Here is a 25,563-nt window from a genome sequence, read left to right on the forward strand (position 1 = left end):
ATACAGAAAATGTTCCTCCTGGAAGGGAGTTTTCAATGTTGCGCTTGAAAGCAGAAAGGGGAATATCTGTTCATGAAGCCTGACTCAACATCAACAAGCATTTACTGTATGGAAAAAAGCAGATCAATCGTAACACATGGTCATGCATTATCACATGAGTCAGAGGTCAAAATGATGCTGCCTGCCACATGCTTTATGTACAGTATATTTGTAACCGTTTGTTGCATATTGTACATTTACACAGAGAAAAGAGTATCAGGATTGCCTGTCCCATTTCCTATTTTCTCCTTCAATGTGACAAACACATAATTACCAAGAAGGATCTTCTGACAAGCATGTGAAGGCTGCATCATTGTGACACAAACCCCGAGACAGGCTTCATGAACAAAGCTGGAGAAAGAACAGGAAGTTGTATATGACACACAGGAAGGGCCTGGGCTGATAGGATAGAAAAATGAGTGAACGTCATTGGGTGCTGCCAATGGAAGCTGCTCTGATGAGCTGATCTGGGACCAATTCTGCCTGCTCTGCTTATTGGTGCTAGATCAACATTTGAAGAGCCACTTTAACTCTCATAGTGCGCGAGCTATGTGTGTGTATGAAAACGCATATTTGAAGGCAGGTTGGGAGGGGTCACGGTTCAGAGGTCACTCTCCCCATAGAGGGCGGTGGAGAAGGACATGTAGTCAAGAGCTCCCGGGACGGCGTCAGGGCCGGTGTAAGGCGTCATGCGGGCGATGCAGTACTCGGCCTGGTCAGGGGGGAGCTCACGCCGCAGCTCATCCGCCAGGATATAGTTCTGCATGAGGAGGGAGTTATATATTTTGTTATTAATTTAGACACTTTAACACTGGGGAATGATTTTTCTGGATGTTGTATATGTACCTTGTCTCCAGCTAGGACTTTAAAGGATGCCATGACCTGATCAGCGGTGTCCGTGTCGGCCGTCTCGCGAGACATAAAGTCAATGAAGGCCTGGAATGTGATCAGTCCCAGTCGGTTAGGATCCACAATGCTCATGATGCGGGCAAACTCCGCCTCTCCCTACACACAGAGAAACAGTTCTTAATCACTATGAAAACACTATGAAAACACTATGAAAGATCGTTCCTCATTGGGTTAGCATAGGTGATGCCATTTTATTTTATTTAGAGATAATGGTCTAATATACCTGCTTTTAATCCATGAAATTCAAAAATGATCTATTTCCTTACATCTTGATATTTGTAAAACCTCAGCTTTTCAAAACTATATAACATGTTAACTTTGTTTGCTTATGAGTGATGTTGCATGCAGATTATAAAATTATTTTTTAAAATATCAGTTGATGCTAGTTTAAGAAAACTTAAGAAACATTCTCAAGTAATAACCACATTAGTGTTGTTGCTGTTAACTAAAACTAATGCTAAATCTATTTTAAAAGATCACTTTCAGTTACTGAAATAAAAAAAAATAAAGTATAAATATTACATGAAAACTTTTCACATAATTCACATAAGCTGAAAAAGATAAAGCTATATAGAAAATTTTATAAATAAAAAATGGGAAGCAAACATTATAAAAATATAGGCTATATACATAATTCAAAGTGTTAATAAATATTATAATAGCATATAAATAATCTGAACCACACACACATCTAAACAGACTAATCAAGAGATTCTAACTTTCTGCTTGACTATATTATCCACCTTAGTTTTCAAATTTGAAGTAAGCTATTTCCTTTAAATATGTGAGACAAAGATGAATTACTAGTGCAGAAAACAGAAAAACTATTTGTGCAACAAGCCAGTACATTTATGGACTGTTTTTGTACAGCTAAAATAAGTTGGAAGCGGCTAAAACCAAGAAGCCTTACACATTCTAATTATATTATAATTCCATTTAGTAGATATAAATCCATAGTTATCCCATGTAATGGATATACATTTCTACTAGATCTTGTTTATAATGAGTCATATAGGTATTATAACTGGACTATAATCCAGTGGGGTTTTTTTAATAGTTCATGCTACTTTTTCCAGAAATACTTAGTAAAATAATAACCCACATACATGTAACTAACCCAACAAAATCTGTCCGATTTACCAGATAAAACATGGAGATTAAAACTGCTTTAACAAACCTCTGATTTTCCAGGTTAATCCACTGGGATTATTAATATCAGTTTTCAGATTCATTTTAACAGTTACCATACATTATCCATGGGGACTAAAACCTGGTCACAACCCATGGAGATCTGAACTCTCTGCTTTACCATATTATAACCCATGGAGATGAGGCAGGCTCTGAAGTCTTCTGCATCCATCATGCCTGTTCTCTTCTACAGGAACCCACCAGGGACAAACAGAATCAGGTAGTAGTAGAGAGAAAGATGAAGAGCGAAAGAGGACGGGGGGAGTAAAGGTGAAGGAAGTCATTTTAGAGGAAGGTTTGAAAGAAAACGAGACAGAATAGAAAAAAAGAGTAGAGAGGAAAAACAAAACAAAAAGAGTGTGGTTAATGGTTGAACTCCCTAACTGGTGTTGGTGTGTGTGTACCTGTGCGTCGTTCCCGATATCGAAGCCCAGACTGATTAGGCAGGCTTTGAATTCCTCAGCGCCCAGTGTGCCCGAGTGGTCCTGGGTGTCAGAGCCGTGGGCAGGGTCAGAGGTCAGCAGCGTGGACATGCAGTACACACATGGGAGGGGTGAGGGAATGTCATGCAGACATGTGGAGGGGTGGAAGAGTGTCCATGCAGAAGTGAAAAACGAGACAAAAGAAGAGAAAAGTGCACAAACGTTAGGACAAACTGTGCAGTACTGTGCCGTGAGTGAGGACAGAGAGTGACTGTGAGGAAAGATCTGCTAAAAACTGTGCCCGTTGTGCTCGGTTAACTATGTTTTGTTGGTTTAACGATGTTAAGGTGTCTTGGGCGGCACTGTGTGGGTTTTTAGTGCAGCGTTAGGTTTCAGCATGGCAGTCTGTAATCTGGAACTTGTGTGGGTGACATATACCATAATGCCACTCTATGCACATCAGGTCAATTATACAAACGCATTGTTATGAAAGTAAAAACTTGGATATTTGTGCATTTTGCCAATTTTGGATGCTTATAAGTTAATTACTTAAACAGGACAGGAACCGCAAGGTACCAAGGTTGTGCTCCACTTAGCATTAAAAAATTCAATCAAATTATGTTGAATATTATTTAAGGTCACTAAAAGGACCTAAAAAAAGGCTTGAAGTTTTTAGGCCTTCCAGACTTGGACCATGATGGAAAAACATTTCATTTCCCAGAATGTCATTAATGGCTGAATTTCTCTGAAGAGTATTTTTTTTAAGTTTTACTTTTTGTCATTCCAATTCAACTTTTATAACTTTAATAAATTCAGTTCATATAACATCAGCTAAAAGGGAAAAAAAAAATCTGTTCACACCAATAAAGATACCTATAACAAGAAGTATATTAGCGCCTACACCAATGCACGATTATGGTGTGTTTATTATAAGCAAGTGCTAGAAATGAGTTCTCTGCAGCTTTAAAATGTCAAGCTCTTTAAAGAATAATGATTACTGACTGGAATACCGATTCAATCAATCATCAGCTGGAAAAAAATATATATAAGTGATTCAAATGATATCATTCCTCTGTGCCATTATTGTTAAGTTGTGGTGTGGACTCTGCTATTCTTTTACATGTAGAACAATTTTTAAAACTACTTTATTATTTATCTTTATCGTCCTTTGTATGGGCCTTAAAACTTTACATTTAGCCCAAGTCTGCAAGGTACCACACAAAATGTTGCAGCAGCCAATCACAAAATTATAAAATTAAATGTTTTTAACTAACAAAGAGTAACTGCAATTCTCTGTCGGTTCCATCCCAGATGAAGTGACCGAGTTACGGTCTCGGACGTCCTACTGCTCTTAATGATGTTAAACTGTGGTGTTGGACTGTGCGGTGTGATACTGACTCGATCGAAGTGGTTGAACGAGGCTCTGAACTCATTCATTTGTTCCTGGCTGATGCCTTTGGCGTCACGGGTCAGAATCTGGTTCTCGATCTCGTTGATGGTGCGAGCGATGGTGGTGAGGAGCTGCTCCCAACCTACACGGATGTGCTAGAGGAAGAAAAGAGACTTCAGCAACATACGCATTGAACCAAGGGGTTTGCAAGTAAGCATTTGTGATTTTATGTGTGTATACCTCCATGGTGTAGTTAGTGTGTTTGTTGTCAAATATCAGTGCTTCCTGTATGAGTTGATGGTCTCCCTCTAGCTGGTCAATCTTTGGTTTGTAGTTCACAATGCTCTTCTCATACTGCCGAAGGTGGGTCAGCTGATCCTCCAGGGTCCCGTGCATCTCAATAGAGATTCTGCCAATTTCCTAAGCACACACGCACAAAAAAATTACAATACTAAAATAAGAGGCCACCCACAGTCCTTCCTGAATCCCCTGAATTGCCCCAAGGCTTTTCCTGCAAAAATTTTCTTCAGCCACCCAGATGGTTTTCTGAGGTTATTTGGCAGTATCTAAAGCATTTTCCTCTAAGATGATTGTTAACATATGGTAAATTTGAATGTATTCATTGTAATGTATGTACGTTCCCTCAACTACATTTCTGCAGATATTAATGTATCTAAATGAAAACGCAGTGATGTTTGATATCATATTTCATCTTCTTATGAATATACAGTGAGGAAAATTGCAGTAGCCAAGTCGAGCTGGCTGATGTTATCAAGTACACTGCTGTTTACAGAATTACCGGAGTCGACTCTATTTGCCTATTCCTCACGGTTTTTTAGATCGCAATGGAAACACAGACAGCAACAGGTCTGGGGGAAAAATCTTCCTGGGAAAAAGGTTCCTAGGTCAAATTGTTCCAGGTAATTTGGGTACAAAAGCAGCTTATGTAAATCAACCAAATATGCTTGTTTCATCATGTATGTAAGCTAATCAACAAGAACATTTTTGACATCTTTTTTCTCCGAAATACCCTAAGGGAATATCATCCATATTCTGTTAGTAGAACTCATGTCGCACCTCCATCTTGGTCTGGATCCAGGGCCCAATGACATTTGCCTGATTAGCAAACTGTCTGCGCAGTCTCTCATTATTCTGCTGACGAGCGTGTTCTTCTATCAGGGCCTGATCTCTCTGGGGTACTAACTGCCTCACCTGAGAGGACAGAGAGAAAAGGGAGATTAGAAGAAAGCAGTATGGAGGTGAATTAAACAACTCTCATTGTACCCTTTTTCTTACATAATTATGTATAACATGTCACATATCTTTCTGAAAACTCTGATTCCCTTTTGTTTGTCCTGCTCAGATGTATTTTCTGACCTTATCCCATTTGGCATTGATCTCCTGGGGGTTGATGGTGGTGTAGGGGTTAATGCCAGCCATGTTGACGTGGTATGTCTGCACTATTTTAGCAATTTCATTATGGATGCCCAGGATGGCCTGTCGCTCCTTATCTGCCTCGGGCAGTGTGGCTTTAAACTGCTCATGGGCTGTGCTGAGTCCCTGATACACACACAAACACACACACACACACAAAGAGGGGTGCTATAACTTTCAAAAACATTCCTCCTCTGCAACTTTTCAATTTTCACTCTTATATCAACTTTTATGTGAAAAGCACCAGAACATATCACAGTCACATTTGAAATAAACCAAATGGACCGATGCATGGATGGACAGACAGATGAGATAATTCTGTGTTGTACCAGTCATTTTAATAATTTAATTAAATGTATAAAAATTTAAAAAAGAGCGTCTAATCAATTGAACTCATAAAGCAAATAATTTAATAATTTATATAATTTATATTAAATTTATCTTAAAAAATTAAATGTTTTTTTAATAGGGCCCTAAATGAGAAGACAGATCAACAGATATACTGCACGAATAAATGAACACGTGAATGGATGGATAAAAGATGCATTTACAATACCTGTATCTCCTCAATGGTGTGGACGATAAAAGTGTCCTGCAGGTCTTCCATGGCTCCCTCCATCCAGTTGTTAAAGGGCGCCGCCCTTTTGGCAAACTCCAGGTACAGCTGATCAATCGTTTCTAACAGTTTCTCGGTCCTCTGAACAAAGAGACAGGGCCAGAACACACTTATGAGTGCACTGCTCGTACAGCACAAAATCACAGTGTCCCAGTGTGTCACCAAAGAAGAGTAGAAAGGATTACTTCCATGGGGGTGTATGATAAAAGTGCTTTACCTGTAAGGCCTCGCTACGTTTCTGAGTTAAAACCCCCAGTGAATCCCACTGATCACAGATCCGCTGACAGCGAGCATTTACACTGGGAGAGTCATAGTACTCCAACTCACTAGAGACAGAATGAGAGGGAAACTATTAAACCACTCCAACAATAGATTACAGATTATCTAAGATTAAAATGTTCTGTGTGTTCTGCTTTGGAACAAAACTTTTATAAAACATGAAGCAATGTCTGCATCAGATCTTTTGGTGCGTTTACTGACTTCAGCTCCTGTGCGATGGCAGCGATCTGTTCCACTCTGTCCTGATGAGCTGCAAGGTCACTCTCAAACGCCTCATGCTTCTTCAGCAAAGCTTTGATGTCAGAGAGGGATGCGGTCTCGTAGTCTTTCTGCTGCAGCATCTCCTCCTTACCTACAAGGAGCAGCAAAAATCAGCCATACCCTAGAGAGAATGAGGAACTCAATTCTTATAAACCATTAAAAAAAAGTGTTACCGTTAGTCCAGGCCTCATGGATGGCAGCTTTTTGGCGGAATTTCTCTGCAAGGTGGTCGAGTCTCTCCAGTCTGCGAATCTCATTTAGTAGCCACTCTTCATAACCTTTCTCTGCTCCCTCAAGACTTCCCCAAGCATTGGAGATATCCTACACAGACAGATGATTAATCAAACATCACAGATCCAATTAAGAGAGTTGAACGCTCTGAATCCTGGGGAGATACTTAGGTCGTATGTGTGTTAGGTTCTCACCGAGACCATCTTCCCCTCGGAGGGCATGAACGCAGGCCGGTTGCTGAGGCGGAGTTTGGTCTGCAGTGTGTTGAAGTTGATCTCCAGCTGACATTTCTCCTGAACTTTGGGAGGTTTGTGAAGTCGTCGGTAGTCCCGGAAATCCTCCAACTTCTGCTGCATGGCCTGCATGGTGTTCTCTGGAAGGCGGTTCTCCAACCATGGGATTGTTCTGCGAATCCACTCCAGGAGCTAAAGAAAGCAAGCGAAAGAAAAGAAATGGGGGGGAACAACAAAAATGGGGGAGGAAAAAAAAGAGGACAAAACATTGGAAAAAGTTGGGAACAAACAGAATGAGATCAAGGAGGTAGAGAGAGAAAAAGAGAAAGTTTTAAATATGGTATATTGTTTTATATTATGATTTTGATGCAGGGTTCACATAAGTGAAATAATACATTTCAATGACTTTTGCGGTCATTCTAGATTTTTTATTATATATTATACTCTCTATATATAATAATAGTAGAATTATTTAATTTAGAGATTCCTCTCACAAATATTGATTTGCTAATTGATTATTTTAAAACTGAGCATTACTAAAACAATTTATTTTCAGCACAAAATGTTCCATGATCCTTTAAGTTTTTCTTAATTTTCATAGATCTGCATGGTCTGGAAAGCAGAATTTTAAATGCCCTGTTTTCCGTGACCTTAACAACACTGCAGAGTTAACCTGCTAGACTAAGTTTCAATTACTGAACCTTCTCACTGGCCCTAAATGAGCACAGGTTGAGACACCAGGAGAAGAGAGGAGAGGAGAGGAGGATGGGAGCGAACATGAATGAATGTGCTCACATCACTGGCCAGTTTCTCATAGTCTTCCATCAGTTGCTCGTTCTCCTGATTGACAGCCAGGACTTTGCAGATCCGATTGGCTGCTGTCTCGGCCTGAAGGGGTAAAGGACAGAGTGAATCTGCTTCTGTTTCTGTGGAAACCACATCAGCACCATGGCAACCACATTAAGGTTCTGTGTGTTTTAAGTGTGTTGAGGTGCTCAAGTCACTTTATCACCGTTAACCAAATGCAATCAACTGCTTTGTCAATATCATATAACCCTTCTGTGCATGTTTAATTATAAATATGTGTATTTTTGGAGGAGGTGGGGGTGGAGGTAAGGAAGTGAGTTGCAAGTCTAAAAGCCAGAAAGGAAGAGGAGAAAACAGTGATAAGTTCAGTTTAGCGTTGTCAGTGACTGACAGAATTCAGGCAGTGACTCAGTTTTCTTTTATCATCTTAAGTATGCTAATCTGAAATGTTGCTTATGTTGACACAACATTGTTATCAATAGTGGTTTAAGAAGTTATACTTTTTTATTGGAAAAGCTTTTTTTTTTTTACCATTTCTGTTGAACCTTGCAAAGATTTACCTTTTTAATTAAAATAAATGTAATAAATTACATTTTTGTTACTAATAATGTTATATTTGGCATTTTGTGTATAAGCTAAAAACACACACATATTATAATAAATAATATTTACATTTAAATTGATTACAGTTAAAATTAAAAAAAAATATCAAACAAAAATGTGATATTGCTTTGTACAAAAAATATTGAACTGACCATCAAAATAAAAAAATTCTGTCATCATCCACTCATCATCATGACACTCCAATCCCAACTTTTGATTTAATAGTTGTTGTTTTTTTAACTCTGTGGAAATGTCTGTGAATGTCATGAAAAAATTAAATGAGCTAGTTTCCTAATTAAATGAGCTAGTTTGGTATAGATACAACTACTGGGCCATGATGACACCAAGTTCAAAATCCAAATATTGCATACAGCAATCATGCATGGGTGTGGATATGAGGAAGTTTTTTTGAATGCAGAACTGTCTGGTGGGTTTACAGTCAGACTCATGCCTTATAAGAGCTGACAGGATCTGAATGTGCAGTGAACACACACCCAGCATATAGAAACGGTTTATCGTGGGATGTTAGTCATCAGCTTAGGAACACTCACAAAGAGTTGAGGAAACCCAGCAGTATGTGATGAATCAGCACAGTGAAGTAGTAAATTTCACCCTGTCTGTGAGAAACATGCTTTCTCTGAATTAACTATTACTTTCTAAAGTGACTCTATCTGAACTGATTCAATGAATGAAAAGCGCTCTCTTCCACCCTCAATACCCATAGCAGAAGTGCCCTTTAGCAAGGCATTGAACCCCCAATTGCTCCACGAGCGCTGGAGCAAAATAGCTGCCCACTGCTCCGGGTGTGTGTTCACAGTGTGTGTGCGTGTGTTCCCTTTTCACTGCTGTGTGTGTGCACTTGGATGGGTTAAAAGCACCAATATCAAGTATGGACCATACTTGGCAAATGTCACCTCTTTTTTATGTGAAGTGAACTTTGACTTTTTCGAACTATGACTTCTTTTCACTTTAAAAAGTGTAAACATTATTTTGAGGCTTCACTGACTTAAGGCTTAAGAGCTTGTATAAGCTGATTCACCGCTGAGGAAAAGGCTATTGATTTTGAACTAATTTTCTGGACTAATTCTGTACTAACACAATGAATTATGAACAATAAAAGTCATTTGAATAGGAACAAACTGACTGTCCCAGTGAAGCCTTCTGCTGAATTTGAGCTTTTAGCTCGTCAGCGTGTATTTTGATATGTAAAGAAGTTTGACGGTTTCTATACCAGAGTCCTGTGTGTGTGTACAGATGAGTGGAGAAACAGAGCTAGGTGTGTTATGTAATATTACAGCAGGGTTGCCATGGAAACAACCAGAACTGAGCCAAAACCCAGGAAAGAAGGAAATTAATATCGCAGCCAAACAAGAAATAAGTAAGAAATCACAATGAAGTTTCAGAGCAGAAAGGTTCTGACCTGTCAGTGAAATCATAAAAAGAGTTTGCACTTATGAATATTCTTTTTAAGGTATATTATTTCTGTAATAAGTATTCTTTTTAAAAGTATGCAAAAACATCCCCATTTTTTTCTAAAAGGAGTTCAGGTTAGTGAAGAACACATCTCTTACATTTCTTTATTGGCACTGCTTTTTATGGTTCTGATGAAAGCAGAGATCTGATTGGCTGTCTAGATTTGACTGGGTTTGTGATGTGGAAGCTTGTGTCCTGATTGGCTGATGTCTGTCTGCGCTCACCTTCTGTTTGCCTGAGAAGGCATGGTAGTAACATGACACATACGTCATGATGGCCTTTTCATCGGGACGCAACGTACTAACGATATCTGCCCAGGGAAAGAAGGAGCAGGAACAGAGAGAGAAAAGGAGGTGGAGAGGAAGGGAGAGAAAAAAAGGACAGAGTAAAAGACTGCATAGCCACAAAGGCAAACGGGGCACAGTTCTACAGAAATGATGAAAGGCATGAAGAGGTCTCCAGGAAGTCTCAATGACGCCAGGAACGTATGAGTATTTTTTTAGGAAACTGGAGTGGAGACACACTCATGCCTTCATCAAAAGACTTCATTTCCATCATGCAATGGGTGGAAAGTCTCATGCAACTGTAGGAGGAGCATGAGCCCTGAGGGGCGGAGCTTAGCACTGCAAAGAGTCAAAGAGAGGCAGACTGTTAGGAGAGGAGGAAACCCCGACAACCAGTAATCACTGCTACTGGTGATCACAAAACCCAGTGAGCAGAAACAGAGTGAGGGGAGGGACATATTGGGGGAGTACAGAAGTTCATAGCATTGGAAGGGATGCCCTGCGATACCTTCTGCGCCCCAGAGAAGGCATGGTAGAAGCTAGAAACGTAGGTCATGATGGCCTTCTCATCAGGACGGGCCGTACCAACAATATCTGCAGAGAAAGAAGGGGGTGATATTAAAGTAATGAGAGAATAAATTAATAATCAGAGCACACCACACACATTTCAGAGGCCCAACTGAGGTGATGTCCTGTGTAAAGAAAGCATTGTTAATATGAATGGATATGAAACTATAGTCAACCTAAAATTAAGCTAATCATTAAAATGTTTGAACAAGTTTTGATTTTAAAGAAATACTTTTGTAGAAAAACAGTTGTTATAGTTTTTGGTAAGCTTAGGGTTTTGGTTTTTGTGTAAATGAAATGTTCCAATGCAGGCACTTTTCTCGTTTGCTGTAAACCAAATGTTCAGATACATATTACCAAGGCAACATTATTTTCAGCTTTTATTACAAATTAAAAGTTAAATTAAAGAAAAATGTAAGATTTATTGATATAAAAAACATGACATATTATAATAAATAAACAAATATTAAGAGGGAATTATAGTAAATATATACAAAGTATAAACATATTACAAATATATAAACAAATATTTATTTATTTTATTGCAGTGGGGACTGTAAAAATGTGAATTTGTGTTTTGTTTTCTATCTGTGTGAGCTATGTAAAGTTGTTTATGTTTAAATAGAAAGTTGCAATAAAGAAAAGACAGTTCAACATGCAAACAAATGTTAGAACGAAGACCCATTTAAACTCATTATGCAAATAGTATTGCCTTCTTCCATGCTAAACATTGTACCAATGTAAATCAATGAAAGATTTTTTAACTTCGATTTTAAATTTGTTTTTCTTAAAAGTATTATTTAAGAACAGAACACCACGGATATATGTCAAGTGGCTCAGGGTGAATTCGTTGCACAAGCTTAATACTTAGGATTTCTAGTGCAACAGTGCAACCATCTAAATGAGATCCTGCACAATAAAACCAGTCTTAAGTTGCACAGGTATATTTGTAGCAATAGCAAAAAAATCAAAAATTATTGATTTTTCTTTTATGCCAAAAAGCATGAGGATATAAGATCAAGAACATGTTCCATGAAGATATTTTATAAATTTCCTACTATAAATACATAACATACAAAACTTTTTTTTTTTTTTTTTTTTTCAAATAGTTGTATTTCGGCCAAGCTTATTTATTCAGCTTTCTAAACTGTATGACTGGTTTTGTGGTCCAGGGTCACAAATAATATCCTAAAAAGCCTTTAGAACAGACTAGGTTAAGGAATCATCCCTGCAGTATTGGGGTGAAATTCAACCTACACACATACCTGCAGTCCTCCTACAGCTCTATATTTAGACAGAGGTCTAACCTAATTTCACAGTGAAGTGGAACAGAAAGAAACCTGTCCTCTGCATGTCTCACCTTCTGCATCCAGCATCTTAGGGATGTCAAGGTACTTTTCAGCGACGTCAAAGGCGGTGTTCAGATTAGTCATTGGGTCGTCCTGAGTGAGAGCACACATCAAAGCATGGGTCATGGTCTTCTTCATACTGCTGGTCTCTATATGTGGTCAGAGGTTCTGGTAATGTCTCACCTTGCGCAGTTTACCGTAATCAATGAGCTCTGGACGATGTCTGTGAATAAGTGCGCAGAAGCCCAATCCATCCTTCCAACTGACAGGGAGAGAGACAGAAAGAGAAATGTAAAATATGTTGCAGTATCTCTTGATCTTTTCCCATCGTTCACTCTGCTTCTCTCTGATGCTCATTTCCTGTCTGCTCACCTGATGTGGAAATTCTGGATGTTGACATTTTTGTAGGGAGCTGTTTTTCTCTGGCACCACAGCAGCAGGCCTTCTTTAGCTGAGGTCTCTGCACACACACACGTGTATCAAAAATAGAATCTCAGGAGTGGAAAGATAAAATTGTAATTTAAATGACTCACACATTCCTGACATAACGTTTGTATTAAACAATGAATATTCAGAAATACAAAAGAGCAGAACTGTATTTTTAGTCCGTCATACTGTTCAATCTCGTGTTATTTAATACACACAAATTAACTGCCTGCCTACTGCATTTTTTCTTCAGAATCTAATGCATCACTTAGACTATAAAAATGAAAAGTATGTGTGTGAGTGAGTGTGTGTGTGTGTGTGTGTGTGTGATATTTATATATACCCTCCACTGAGATGTCCTGGATGGCGAAGCGGAGGATAATGGTCCAGATCATCCCCAGAGTCATCTTAGCATTCCCATCAACAATCTCTGAGCAGAACAAGCACACACACACCAGCATCACATTAACTGTAACAGCTCGACAATGAGATCATTTTACAAACAAAAGCCACATCAGAACCAGAAAGCAGCTAATATAATTCAGATAATTCTGCACTGACAAGAAATCAGACTTGCAAATATAATAAACATGCAGACAGTTTAACATTTACATGAGGCTATATACCTTTTTTTATTCATTTTTTGCTATTACAGTTATGACAACTTGTGAAAAAAATTCTTTATTGTTATGAAAATAATGACACTTACAAAAAAAACAGCCCTACAAATATGCTTCATTACGTCATTACTCATTTTTTTTGGATTTCTGCTGGCTTCACTAATGTGAAAATTCCTCTGGCATCCCTCTAACAGCCCAAATACACATTTATTTTCATTAATTATAATTTAAGCTTTATTAATTAATCAGGACTGTAGAGAGCAGGTTGTGAGCAGTAGCAAGTGTTTAGCAAGGCTTTTTAGTCTAAAGTGCAGGAGAATAGCTTTGCTAGGTTCTTTTCTTTGATATGAAAACAATGTAACTAAACTATCTAAACGTTTGTTATGCTTTTAAAACAAAACTGCTGAACATGTACCCAAAAGGTCAATTTTGGAGACATTCTTAAAGAGACAAATGGTTTATAAAGGCTGAATTATACAAAGACTAAATAATGTCTGTATTCACTTCTAAATAAGGCAAAAGCTTAATTTAAATAATCTGTTTAAATTTTTACACATACTGTAGATGTGGATGGGAAGTCCCCATTTAAATATCTAGGTAAACATGCGTGTTTCCTATCCCTCTTCTTAAGCTAATCTCATAATACACTCCACACACATCCCAGTAAGTGTGTGTAAGTGTATCCCGGCTCTGCCAGACACACACACACACACACACACACAGACACACACACACACAAACTGGTAACAGTAATTGACCAAGGCAAAGGCTTTGGTAGATGGCTAATCTGTCTGCAATGCTGCTCTGGATTATACATAGAGAGAGAGAGAACGGCTAACATGGCAAACATACACACACTATAGATAGGTCTAATATATGTGTGAAACTGCGAGAACCACCAACTCGCTTGGGGACATAGAAAGTGTTCGTAAAAGATGAAAATGGGCTGTCAAGATGGAATGTGCACCCGCTCGGCTGGCAACCAAACAAAGAGGAAGGGAAATCAGCGTAGTGAGTATGTGTGTGTTCGTGCTATATCCAGACAAGTTATCTACTTCATCCCAATATGTCAGCTATAAACTGCATGTCTAACCTATTTAACTGTATGGAATGGGGAGGGGCTTCATATGACATGATATACAAGTACATATCACATACAGGCAGAGCGTCTGATAGTCATTGATCTCACATGCTGAAACACTGAACTCATGACCCCAGAAGCCTGCAGGATATAGGTCACTGCTAAAGGGGAGGGGGACCTACCCTCTGCTCCAATAGAGACCAGTTTGACTCCTTTGCTGGCAATGAAGTTCAGAGCTTTATTCACATTGGAGATCTTATGGACTCTCATCTTTCCTCTCTCTGGTTTGGCCAAGCGTTCTCCTACAGAGAAAGAATTTAAATATTACATCACACATTACATTACACATCATTTATCAAATATTTATTGCTGACAGTTGTCAACTAACTTGTAGTTAACAAATTTTATATTTTACTTTTTGGGGGGAAAATTTGTATCAGCGTTTTATTATCAGCGTTTAAATTTTATATATTTGTATAAGCAGCGTTTTTCGATTCAGATTAGATCCACAAGCTCTTGATTCAATTAAATTTGGCGTGTTTTTAATTCTTTGAAATACATTTCAGTTATAATGTCTATTTTGCTTTCACATTAAAAAGAATTCTCTATAGGCTAAAGCTATAAATGATACACTTTGTGCAACTATCTAACTAATTTTCATATCATCATAAAAGATAGAAGCTTTAAAAGGTATCGGGGTGGACTTGGGTTCAAGGTGGAACTGAGGTTATAGATCACTGACCTGAAATGACCTCTAGGAGCAGCATGAGCTTGAGTCCGTCTCGAAAATCCTCCTCAATGTTTTCGATCTGTGTCCCTGCCTTTCGTAGATGAGAATTGCACCACGCAGTAAACGTCTAGAATAGAGAGATTTATACATTTAGAAGAGAAATAAAGCCAAAACACAATGCAATTTTAAATTGCACGGAATGTGCAAACAAGACCAGACTGAAATGATCAGTAACATTGTTGAATATAAATGTAGCATTTCAGTAGAATCTGCAGAGCTGTAGGTGCTACACAAAGTCTGAAAAAGCACATGAAAGTTATGTTGATAGTACAATACTCTTAAAATATCAATGAAAATGTGTAATTTCATGACGATATGAACAGTTTAACCAGTTTTATTTATTTAATTCACCTGCACTATGCAAGCGCTTGAATACTTTGGTAATTCTGCATTCATCTACAACCATGCCTGATTGTGACAGTGAGAGAGAGCGTAGGGGAGGGTATGCGCTCGACAGAGGTTGTCATGGCAGCTCTGAGTATCTGTGGCTTCAGGATTCTTCTGTATGTTAGCGAGCTGATGAGAAACAGCTGTGGAGCAGAACAGAAGCTAAACACACTCGCACTCTAATACGATTGGTATGCCACTTTACGGAATCAGAGACACTGTACCTTATGCACTTAAAAGCATGAGTTTGTTCCAACTTTGAGAGGCGAAGATACATTTCTAGATCTGGCCATGAGCAGAGACAGAACTGCTACATGATGGGATACAGCTGGTCCCCACGGGTGGGCTGGGGTGCGCAATTTAATGATGGATTATGGGTAATAGAGAGCAGGTCAGGTGAGAAACATTGCGGAATTTGGCAGCGACTAAAAGGAAATGCCATAACATGTGAATATCTGGAGGTAAATGTGAGTCAAGCAGGAGGATTATAAATTCATTCAAGAGGACTTGCAGACACTGGTTGGCAAGCACACACACAAGAGCCACCACTGCAATATTCAAACTTAAGTATGCATATCAAAATGTAAAAGAATAGAAGCTATCAATTATACACACTTAAACATGAAGACAAACTCTAAAACTATAGATACAATAAACACTTAAGACAGTACAAGCTACCATAATTTTCTGCAAAATATGCGAAAAAACTAGATTTCTTCCAATAAAAAAAATATCACTGAATGTTCCCACTGTAGCATGTCACGCTTTTAGTTGAGGGATGTGCAAAACAACATGTTTTTAACTAGCCGCCGGGCAGCCTAAGCGACCATTCAACTAATAGTCCTGTGTAATTAGGCTGACTGGTTTTCTTAGGGGGGCGTTTACATAAGACATGTTCTTCTGTTCAAGAACAGTTCGACAGAGCGCTGGATTTAATGAAAGGATGAATTTAAAGAAGTAACTTTTTAAAGAAGGTTTCACCATGCAAACAGCTAAAGCACAGAATACTGTTTGCATGCTAATTAAATGCTAAAATTTCAACACCAACACACACACATTATCATTCACAAGTTTTTTTTTTTTTTTATGATTTTGAAAGTCTTTAATTCTCACCAAAACTGAATCAAACAAATAAGAAAAACAGTAATATTGTGTTATATTAATTCCAAAATATAACTGTTTTATGTTTTAATGGTTTTAAAAATGTCATTTATTTCTGACATGGCAAAGCAACCATTTTTCTAGTCTTCAGTGTCACATGTAGACATATGGTGGTATTCGGTAATGTGATATATCACTGTACTGAATATACACAATATTGTTATCGTGTGCACTTATAAATACCGTGAATAACTATATATTACAAATTATTCAGAATTTGGAACGCATTTAAAAATACTTTTCCCATTAACTGGTAAAAATCCACAACACCGCTGTATGCATGTGTGCTCTGATGTAAACAAACACGCATGAGAAGCACATGGGTGAACACGTAAGACACGCTGAATGAAAGCATATTCACTCTCCGACAGCAGATGGTGCTTATCTGCAGAAAATGCAGCAGTTACCCTGGAAACCTCATAAATAAAGCAACTGCTGTACTTTCTAAAAAATATTTAAATAGCCATTTAGATTTGTGGATTTGCTGTGTTGGCACCACAGCGCCAAATACTGCCATTTTTTTAATTCCTGAATAAAAGTATTAATTTCTTTCCAAAGTTACAGAACCCAAACATTTAGGCAATATAAACATGATGAACATGCATACAGTTTAGCTCGATTTTTGAGAATAAAGCTCTACTGCTAAAGAGATCTATATACAGTTTATCGCAATACACACTAAGCATAAAATGCACTAAGCCTATGCACACAAAAATGTACAAAACAAAAAGACACATTCACATATGCACATATTATCTATGCAGAGGCATGCAAATGTAAACTCGCATATACAAATGCATGTAAATATAGTCACACAGGCAGCAGATCTCTGCTCACTTAGCAGGAATGCTGCTAGATTTCGTCTCACCTACACCATAAATATTTCTTCATTATAGCTCTTTTTAACCCTCTGTTTCACTCCTTTCCTTTCCTTATTTTCCTCCTCTCTATCTCTCTGGTGTGAAATACAGCAGTTCATCGTCGTGGGGTTGCCATAGCAACCACAAATGCCAGAAAACCTACAAACAATCAGGCGGTCCGAGACACACGCATACACATAAACAAACTCCCCCATAAGCTGACCTGTTTATTTACAGCTACAGTGAAAACTGTTTTTATAGAACATCTCTCAAATACATACAGCAGCCCCGCAAAGAATGTGGGCACTCAAAAATCTCTAAATACCAGCGCAAAAAGATGTGTGTGTACCAAAATCTGAAAAGAGAATAACACTATAAGGCCTTTAAACGTTTGGTGACACTTTATTTTAAGGTTAAATTCTCACAAACATCCAGACTACAGACAAGGTAAGCATCACTCATTATATTTTGTTTTCCAAAAGATCTTCTTGGCTCTCTGTAAGGCTAATGTTGCTAAAGCTACCATTGTCTATGCCTGTTTTCACTAATGCTCCCTTTACGTGCTACTAGAATGATCGTGAATAGGAATGTGGTAGTTAAAAAATGTGTTTGGAATTTTTACTCTTAGCGGCTTTATACATACAGCTCCAGGAATGAAGCTTCTTAACACACAAATGCCTGTGCAGCTCCACCTACACAGGTGTGCACGTGTGACAGGTGTAACAGCTGTCTCTTGTTTAAACAAAATGCTGACTGCATACACAGACAATAATGACATCATCCCCTTTCAATGGATGAAATGCCTGTCTCTCTCAGTTTATCTTTCACATTAGTTTGCTAAACATCATTAATGCTTTGAACAAACTCCTAACCCCGAGTATTAGACAAAAAATCTAGTTCTTTTCCATTCGGTTTCTCTCTCTCACCCTATCTGTGTTTTAGTAGTGTGCTGTTTGTTGGTGTCTGCTGGCTTTCTCCTCCAGACAGGAAGTGCTGATCTGCCCCTGAGACGTGCAGCCCACTGTCTCGGTTCCACACACATTCCACATTATCCACCCCCCACACACTACACCCTCCTAAGGTGAGTCTGTCTCTTATTTTCACGTTTCCAGACACAGAGTTTAATGACTCATTAATAATCTTATCAACAACGCCAGCGGTTTCACTTAGAGCTAAATGCTGACTCGCTCGGATCACTGCTTTCACGTTAATTAAACACAAAACACACAGTGTATGTGCACACACTTACTGCGGCTCCCAGCGATGTTGCATTATCTATACAGTTTTATTTGAGGAACAAAAGGGCCTGGTTCTGGGTAAGTCTGTCGGACAGATACAATGAACAAAGTCCTCATTTGGAGCACATCATCAGGTTAGGAGCGGCACATGATGATTTGCATGAAGACCTTGACTTTCAAGATAAAAAAAAAAAAAAAAACATTTGACTTTGCAAACTTCAGAGGCGAAGGAGGATCAAACACAATCAATAAAAGAAACTTTTTAAGAACGTACACACATACACACATCAAAAAACTGCATCCCGCAGCATCTCGGTCTGGCTCGAGCACACACACAGTCTCAGCAAATGAGGTGGCAGCATTTTGTACACTATTGTGGAGCTATTCAAGCTGTTCTTTCACTGGCTGAAAGAGCACAGTGAGGGATAAAGTACCTCATCAAATCCTGACATTAAACTCCAGGGCAGGAAATGACAGAGACTGTCATGCACCTCATCATGCATGTCATTCTGGTGGGGACAGCTGTCGTTCACAGGCGTGCTGGTTATGATGACAGTAATTAATGACGCATTATCTCATGAATTCATTGTCTGTACTAGGATTTTGTGCTGCCCTAATAATTTTTTTTTTTTATAAAACAAAATTGCATTTGTACATCAGTGGATGAATATTAGGAATGTTGAGACATAAGCTGCAGAAAAGCAAGAACATGGAGCCTGTGTCAGACAGCTTCAGGGCTGTAACCACCATAAGTCTCAATAATCAAGATATGGTCAAATTGTCCTCCCTATATTTTATATTCTTGATACTGCTCTGTTTGCTCTTAAGATGACAAAAAGTTTTAAAAGTTAGTATTTTAGACTAGCCTAACAGCATTGATGTCAAAATGATTGAGAAGGCCAATCCAATCAAAGAAGGCAGGATTCACTGTTCACAGAAGCCAAACGTGAATGTCAGCACAATGCTTTAATTTTAAGAGTGAAAGAGGGCAAATTTGGTAACTAAACCATATATTTGGCAATTTATAAGATAGAAATGTTAAATGACTAAAGTAATAAGTGATGCAAATCTCACCAATACTCTTCTTTCTTGTCAAAATATCTCTGTTTGGAATCGAAAGCACATGATTTATGTGATTGATTTAATGTAATCAATAACTGAATGTGTAAAGACATTAACAGAGCGCTTTTTTATTGCATATTATATTAGGCTTATGAGTAAGATTAAATATGTGCATAGTGTGAACGAATTTAAAGAAAAACACTGACCATGCCAATTGGTTTGGTTCCCATTTTTGGACCTTAGAGAGCTGTGACACTGTTTCTGTCGGTTTCTACGATTGGTAACAACCACACTAAATGCACAGCATTCATCACTTGAGAGCTTTTGCTCAAGATGAAAATGCCAGCTCTCCAAAAAGTGGTAAAAAAAAAAAAAAAAAAAATCAGCCTTGCAATGACGCCTAAGGATATCACGTGTTATATGCAGGCCTACATGGCATCTGTGCCCGCAGAACTCCACGTAATTGAAGCAGATGTCATTCACAATGTTTTACACACACCCTGCCACTTGCGAGCTGGTTTATATTAGACATTTTGGCTAACTGTTTTATGCTTTTCAGCTACCATTAAGAGTTTAGTATACCATCTTTTATGAAATGCTGCAGATTTTCTCTAAAATTCAGCAAAGAAACATGGGGGAAAAGGGTATTGATGTAGAGATGGAATGTGTATGTCAGTTTCTTCTAAGAGAATTTTAGATTCTTGTTAGATCTGAGATCTGTGACAGATTTCAGGAAACTCACCTCAGACAGGCTTAAAAACAGCCCCTGTATCCCACTGGGATACTCAACTTACCCCTCTAATAGAGGTAGAGAGAAAGAGAACAAGACAGAGAGACAGAGAAAAACAGGATTGATTGCGACAAGTAGACCTAGTTTAATTCTTTAGACTGAAAAAGCCAGAAAAGCCAGGTTTTTCCCCTCTTACTATCCTGAAGACCCACACCAAGAAAATACACAATGCAGATTGTCAGACAGATACAGACCTCAGGACCCAATGATATGTGACTGATTAAGATTCACTAGAGCTAAACAGTTTCCTGTTTTTGAAGATCTACATTTTCTCTTATCAGAGCATCAAGAACTGAAAACAGAACCATTTAAGACTTGCCCAAGGCAGACTAAACTACCGCAGTATGGAAACATTTAACTCACTTAAACGGTCCACACACTGCACAGCACTGCAGGACAAATTTCAGTATTTTTACATTTTCTAAAGGAAATTCACTACTATGATGTTAGGATACCGTTGGTAGAAAGCTGCTTGTGGTCCCTGGACACTTAAACAATTTAGAAATTCTAAGTACTTCAACTAGCACTCAAAGTATGAAAATTATGATACAAATAGGTTTAGAAAATAGTCTAAAGTCAACCCTTATTAAAATACATATAAGACTACCTTTGCCTATTTTTAATCATCATTTTCATACGTTCAAATGGTAGTGGCAAATACCTGCAGTAAAACTTATGTTGAACATTGTCGCATTTTCACATTCAAATGAACTCTACTTAAAGGTAATTAAAAAGTTTATTATATATACACATTTATATGCCACTAGAAGCACCAATAAAAATTGACTAAACTAATAAACACTGACTAAACCAATGCTGCAATTTTTGGAACTGTGAGGGTTTGAATACTTTTTTTCTTTTGCAACTTTGTCTGATGGTGACACTAGTAATGGAGATTTTTTTCTACATGAACGAGTGAAAACAGAAGCTGACCACATATAATACAGTTCAAAAGTTTGAAATCAATCTCTCTCATATATATATATATATATATATATATATATATATATATATATATATATATATATATATATATATACACACACACACACACACACACACACACATTTACATTGTTAAATTTCAAATTAATATTTCTTAGAGTGCGGCATTTGTTTAAGGACTCTTTGACAAATAGAAAGTTTAAAAGTTTAAAAGTGTTAACTGTCATTGCTGATAAAAGTATTAATAAAAAAATAAAAAAAACCTGACTGACCAATACATTTTAAAAGGTTGAGTAAATGAAAACAGAACTCTGTTTTGTGGCCCTACAAAATGAACGGTGTTAACTGAAGACACCATGAGCCTTCACTGATTGGCTGAGAAAGAATCAGGAAGGGACACGTGTACAAAAACAATGAAAATCTGACCTAACAGATGTGGACAGGCAAAAAGGAGAGAGTTTATAAGGTCTTGCTGCAGTTGTAGGCTGAATCACCTCACACCTGTCCGGCCAGAGGGGCTTTTTTTCTCAAACTGCAGACAAATTCTCACAGATGTTATTAGACAGGAAAATGTGTGTTTCTGATTCTATTGGTCCAGTCTGAACTTGCTGCAAATTCTTTCATGCATCAACATAAACTGCAGCCAATCAGATGGTTTCTCACACACATTCACTTTCTCAGCTCAAATCTACTCCAGATTTGACTTATTCCATATGTCTTTTATGAGATGGGGGTCAGGGCTGCAATCTATACCTGCAGTGTGTGTGTGTGTGTGTGTGTGTGTTTGAGTTTGCAGAACAGACTTCACTTCTCCACTGACCTGTCAGAATGCAGAACAATAACCAATTTGTCTGACACACACACTCATGCATCATTAAAGTCACAGAGGGTGTTTAATAGGCATTATGAAGCAAACATGTTTGTGTTTGTCGTTAATGAACAGTGTTGGAAATTATGCTCCATCACAATGTAGTGCCTATATACTGAGATGGGGAAAAAAACACCTCAGGGTCTTTTCTAGTTGTGTGTGTCTCATTTCCATTTGACCCAGCACACACATTTATACATATAGCATTGCATACATAGCGGTTAATGTGTCTAAAATTCAAAATATGATGGTCCTGCACTGGGCTACTTGATGTAAAACTTCTTAAGGGGTTTGATCTCCTCCCTTAACACTCAGTTAAGTAAGACTGAACATGTCTGGTCTGGTGGAAAACTCTTGACACATGGTTTTGTCACGGGTTTATGGTCGTAGGAGCTGAAGTGCAGGACTCTGCTCGCATACCTGAGCATGAGTATTTCCCGCCGGTAGCTGATGACATCATTCAGGAGTCTACAAGCTTTCGAGGAAGAAAAAAAAAGAAACGCGGCAAAGGTTTCCAGCAGCCGTGAGCGGGGTCTGTTATTACCATTTTTGGGCAGACTCGCTCCCTGACAAGCCCAGCCCAAACCGCAGCAGATTCCAGCACTCGTTCTTTTTTTCCTCCCCGTTTTCCAAGGGGGAGGAAAAGAGTGGGAGAGACACGTTTCACTCATATTTCAAATAGTTTTTAGACTTCTGTTCAAAAAAAAAAAATCACATCCGAGAGATTTTTATAAACACCCACCTCCCTCAACTAATGGTCTACCGAAATGCGTTAACGGAGCTGGCATGGCCCTAGAGTTGGCAACCGACAACCGGTTCTTAATCAGGACCGTTAAACATGCCGGAACCGAGCGATTTTCACGACGTTTGGTTCTGTTAACGGTACATTCCACTGCTGATGAGCACTGAACACCGTACTAAAATACTCTGACAGTGTTTTCTAGCAACTACTGTTTACCGCTACACCGCTAACTTACTGGGAAATAAATCTGTATGGTCCAATTCCCGAATCCCGAGCGAATCACTCTTATGAACCGGTTCCTTTGAAGTGAATCAGCGAGGTACGTTACTCAAGCAAACAACTCCTATGAACAAATCATTTTGATGAGTCAAAAAGAATTCTGAATCATTTTAAGAGGTGCCTAAATTAATCTGAATCACTTCCTTAACCACAAATTTTATTACTTGCGAATGCGAAATTAATAAAAAATGTCTTTATGCTGTACTTGTAAGTCTACAGCATGTAGTTGCTAACTTATTTATATGACAGCGTGTAGGTAAAATACATATTTTATTTTCTGTTGTATTTAGAAAAGCGTAAACATAACATTTACTACAGTTTTTTGTTATTTGTTATATCTTTTCTGTTGTAATGAGGCTTTGCATCATCATTTGGCAACAGAGGACAGTAAATGCAACACTAATAGCATTTTCTTTCAGAAGGTACTTCCTCAAAAGAATCGTTGGGGAAATGGAATCGATAAGAGGAATCGGAACCAGAATGATTCTCAAGTCTACATGGGTCACACGTTAAAGCGGTAGACAGGGTCTGCGTGCCGTGACCGTAAAAAAGTGAGTTCGTGATTTCTGCGTGCGCAGCGGATCATATGAGCCGCATCCGTAGAGCAAGGGCTGCTGACGCTGACATCTGTTGCGCGCGGTGAGGAGAATAGGTGGGCACACGGTGTCCGGTGATCAGGGTCCCGGATCGTTTGACTGGGGGCGGGCCGTTACAACGATCAAATGAATGGACAGACGGAGGGGTGAATAGGAACATGCGCAATCCCGCAACAGATGCTTCTTAAGTTTATTATAGTGAAGAATATGTACAATTTATAGACTGTTGATATTGTGTACTCGCATGTTTTAAGGGAAAGACATATTATACACAATATATAAATAAATTCATGCATGGGTTGCAGTGCAAAGCCTAGTATTTCACAGACAGCCCGTAACTGAATAACCGTACGGGCACCTTAAATATCCACATTTCAATGTTTGATTCTTCTTCTGCTTTGCAAGTTCCCTATGCACCTTAAACCTGTGGTGTGGAGAGATTATAGCTCGTTACCTTTCGCTGTTGTTTCTCCCAGGCGGGGTCAAGCAGCATATCCCGGTCCCAGTCATCTTCCGGTTGCCTATAGTCGTTGTCTCCTTCATCATATTGATGATGATGATGTTGTTGATGGTGGTGATCCATTCTGAACTGCTGTTCCCGTCTCTATCTCGCTCTCTCGCTCTCTCGCTCTCTCTCTCTCTCCCACAGAGCGCTGCAGTAAACACTCCCGTGCGCACTTAAAACGATGGGCACCAAACTAACGCCGCTGCCTTGTTTTATACTGCCCCGTTCACTCTCCCCAAAGTCCGTGTCTCCTTGTCTTTCTCGTTCTGCCCGTTTTGTTCACGGCCGCTATCCAGAGTGGCGAGTAGACAGGACCGCCAGCACGAGCATCGGCAGCGAAAACTTCACAGTAACGGAAAAAAAAGAAGGACGACGCAGGGCGCCTGATTGGCTGGTGCGCAAGCCCTTAAAAACCCGCCCACTAGAAAAAGCTCCGAGGTGATTGGCTAATATCGCTGTCCTTTAATAGATTTGGTGTAGGTTGTCTGCATGGACGTAGGTATTAGAAAAGCTTTCTGGGATATTTGTGCCACTTGAATTAATTGCAGGATGAATTTATGTTTGTATTAATTTATTTAATGATTTTTTTTAAATAATTGTATTTTAAGTGTTGATCTTAAAAAATAATCCTTTAATGTTTTCTCACTGCCTTCCAGGTGACCACACCCTAAGTTGTTTTATCTCACCGTGTCTCAGGTAACAGCGCTCATGTTCTTGTTTTAGGGTGGAGAAAAGTCGTGGGGGTTACAACATCCAAAGAAAACTCACATCAGTATGTTAATTACTAGTTTCTCTGTTAGAAAATCAATATTAAGCTGGTTTCTGCTAGTCCAACTGGTTATTAACTGGTCTGGTAGGCCATCTTGGATTAGCAACAGATGATCAACCAGTTTGTCATACAAGTTTGTGGTGGTCAAGCTGGTTTTTGAAAACATGGTAGTTCGATCACTAGATACTGACCAGCTTGCACCAGCTAAAAATGTATTCCAAACACAGCTGCCATCTTAAACTGGAATTTGCTAACAGGATAATAAGCATATTAAACTTTCACACCATTATAAATTATGGGAATAGTTAAAAGACTGAAAGTGGGAGCTGCCGCTGCTTTAGATCAAGGCCATATGTGGTC

At 38.6% G+C, this 25,563-nt stretch overlaps 1 protein-coding gene across 4 annotated transcripts; it reads right to left on the reverse strand.

Annotated features, from left to right (window-relative positions):
* LOC113056784 (alpha-actinin-1-like) lies at positions 1-24,799 on the reverse strand. 4 transcript variants are annotated; one of them, XM_026223636.1, is made up of 22 exons: positions 24,384-24,799; positions 14,955-15,069; positions 14,395-14,514; positions 12,855-12,941; positions 12,458-12,545; positions 12,269-12,347; positions 12,097-12,178; positions 10,678-10,763; positions 7,798-7,890; positions 6,964-7,194; positions 6,712-6,859; positions 6,479-6,629; positions 6,216-6,324; positions 5,939-6,079; positions 5,326-5,508; positions 5,026-5,160; positions 4,189-4,368; positions 3,957-4,103; positions 2,541-2,621; positions 2,258-2,323; positions 886-1,044; positions 641-799 (listed from the first exon to the last, which is right to left on the reverse strand). In XM_026223636.1, exons 1-22 carry the CDS (start codon positions 24,510-24,512, stop codon positions 641-643), a joined length of 2,769 nt encoding a protein of 922 aa, XP_026079421.1. In that variant the 5' UTR covers positions 24,513-24,799. The 4 variants fall into 4 exon arrangements, with proteins under 4 accessions (XP_026079424.1, XP_026079421.1, XP_026079423.1 ...); XM_026223639.1 differs by lacking the exons at positions 2,541-2,621; positions 10,678-10,763 and adding an exon at positions 10,110-10,195 and having other exon boundaries at positions 1-799; XM_026223638.1 differs by lacking the exon at positions 2,541-2,621.
* Positions 24,800-25,563: the final 764 nt, after the last annotated feature.

This window comes from Carassius auratus, chromosome 38 (genome assembly GCF_003368295.1).
Source record: "Carassius auratus strain Wakin chromosome 38, ASM336829v1, whole genome shotgun sequence".
Lineage (NCBI taxonomy): Eukaryota > Metazoa > Chordata > Actinopteri > Cypriniformes > Cyprinidae > Carassius > Carassius auratus.

Excerpts from the sequence above, each read along its gene's own strand:
- LOC113056784 (XM_026223636.1), bottom strand. The coding sequence starts at position 24,512 with ATGGATCACCACCATCAACAACATCATCATCATCAATATGATGAAGGA. Across the intron at positions 12,179-12,268 it reads ATTACGGTAAACTGCGCAAG|GACGACCCAATGACTAATCT; the intron begins GTGAGACATTAC and ends GCTCTCACTCAG. Across the intron at positions 6,860-6,963 it reads CCGAGGGGAAGATGGTCTCG|GATATCTCCAATGCTTGGGG; the intron begins GTGAGAACCTAA and ends CTGTCTGTGTAG.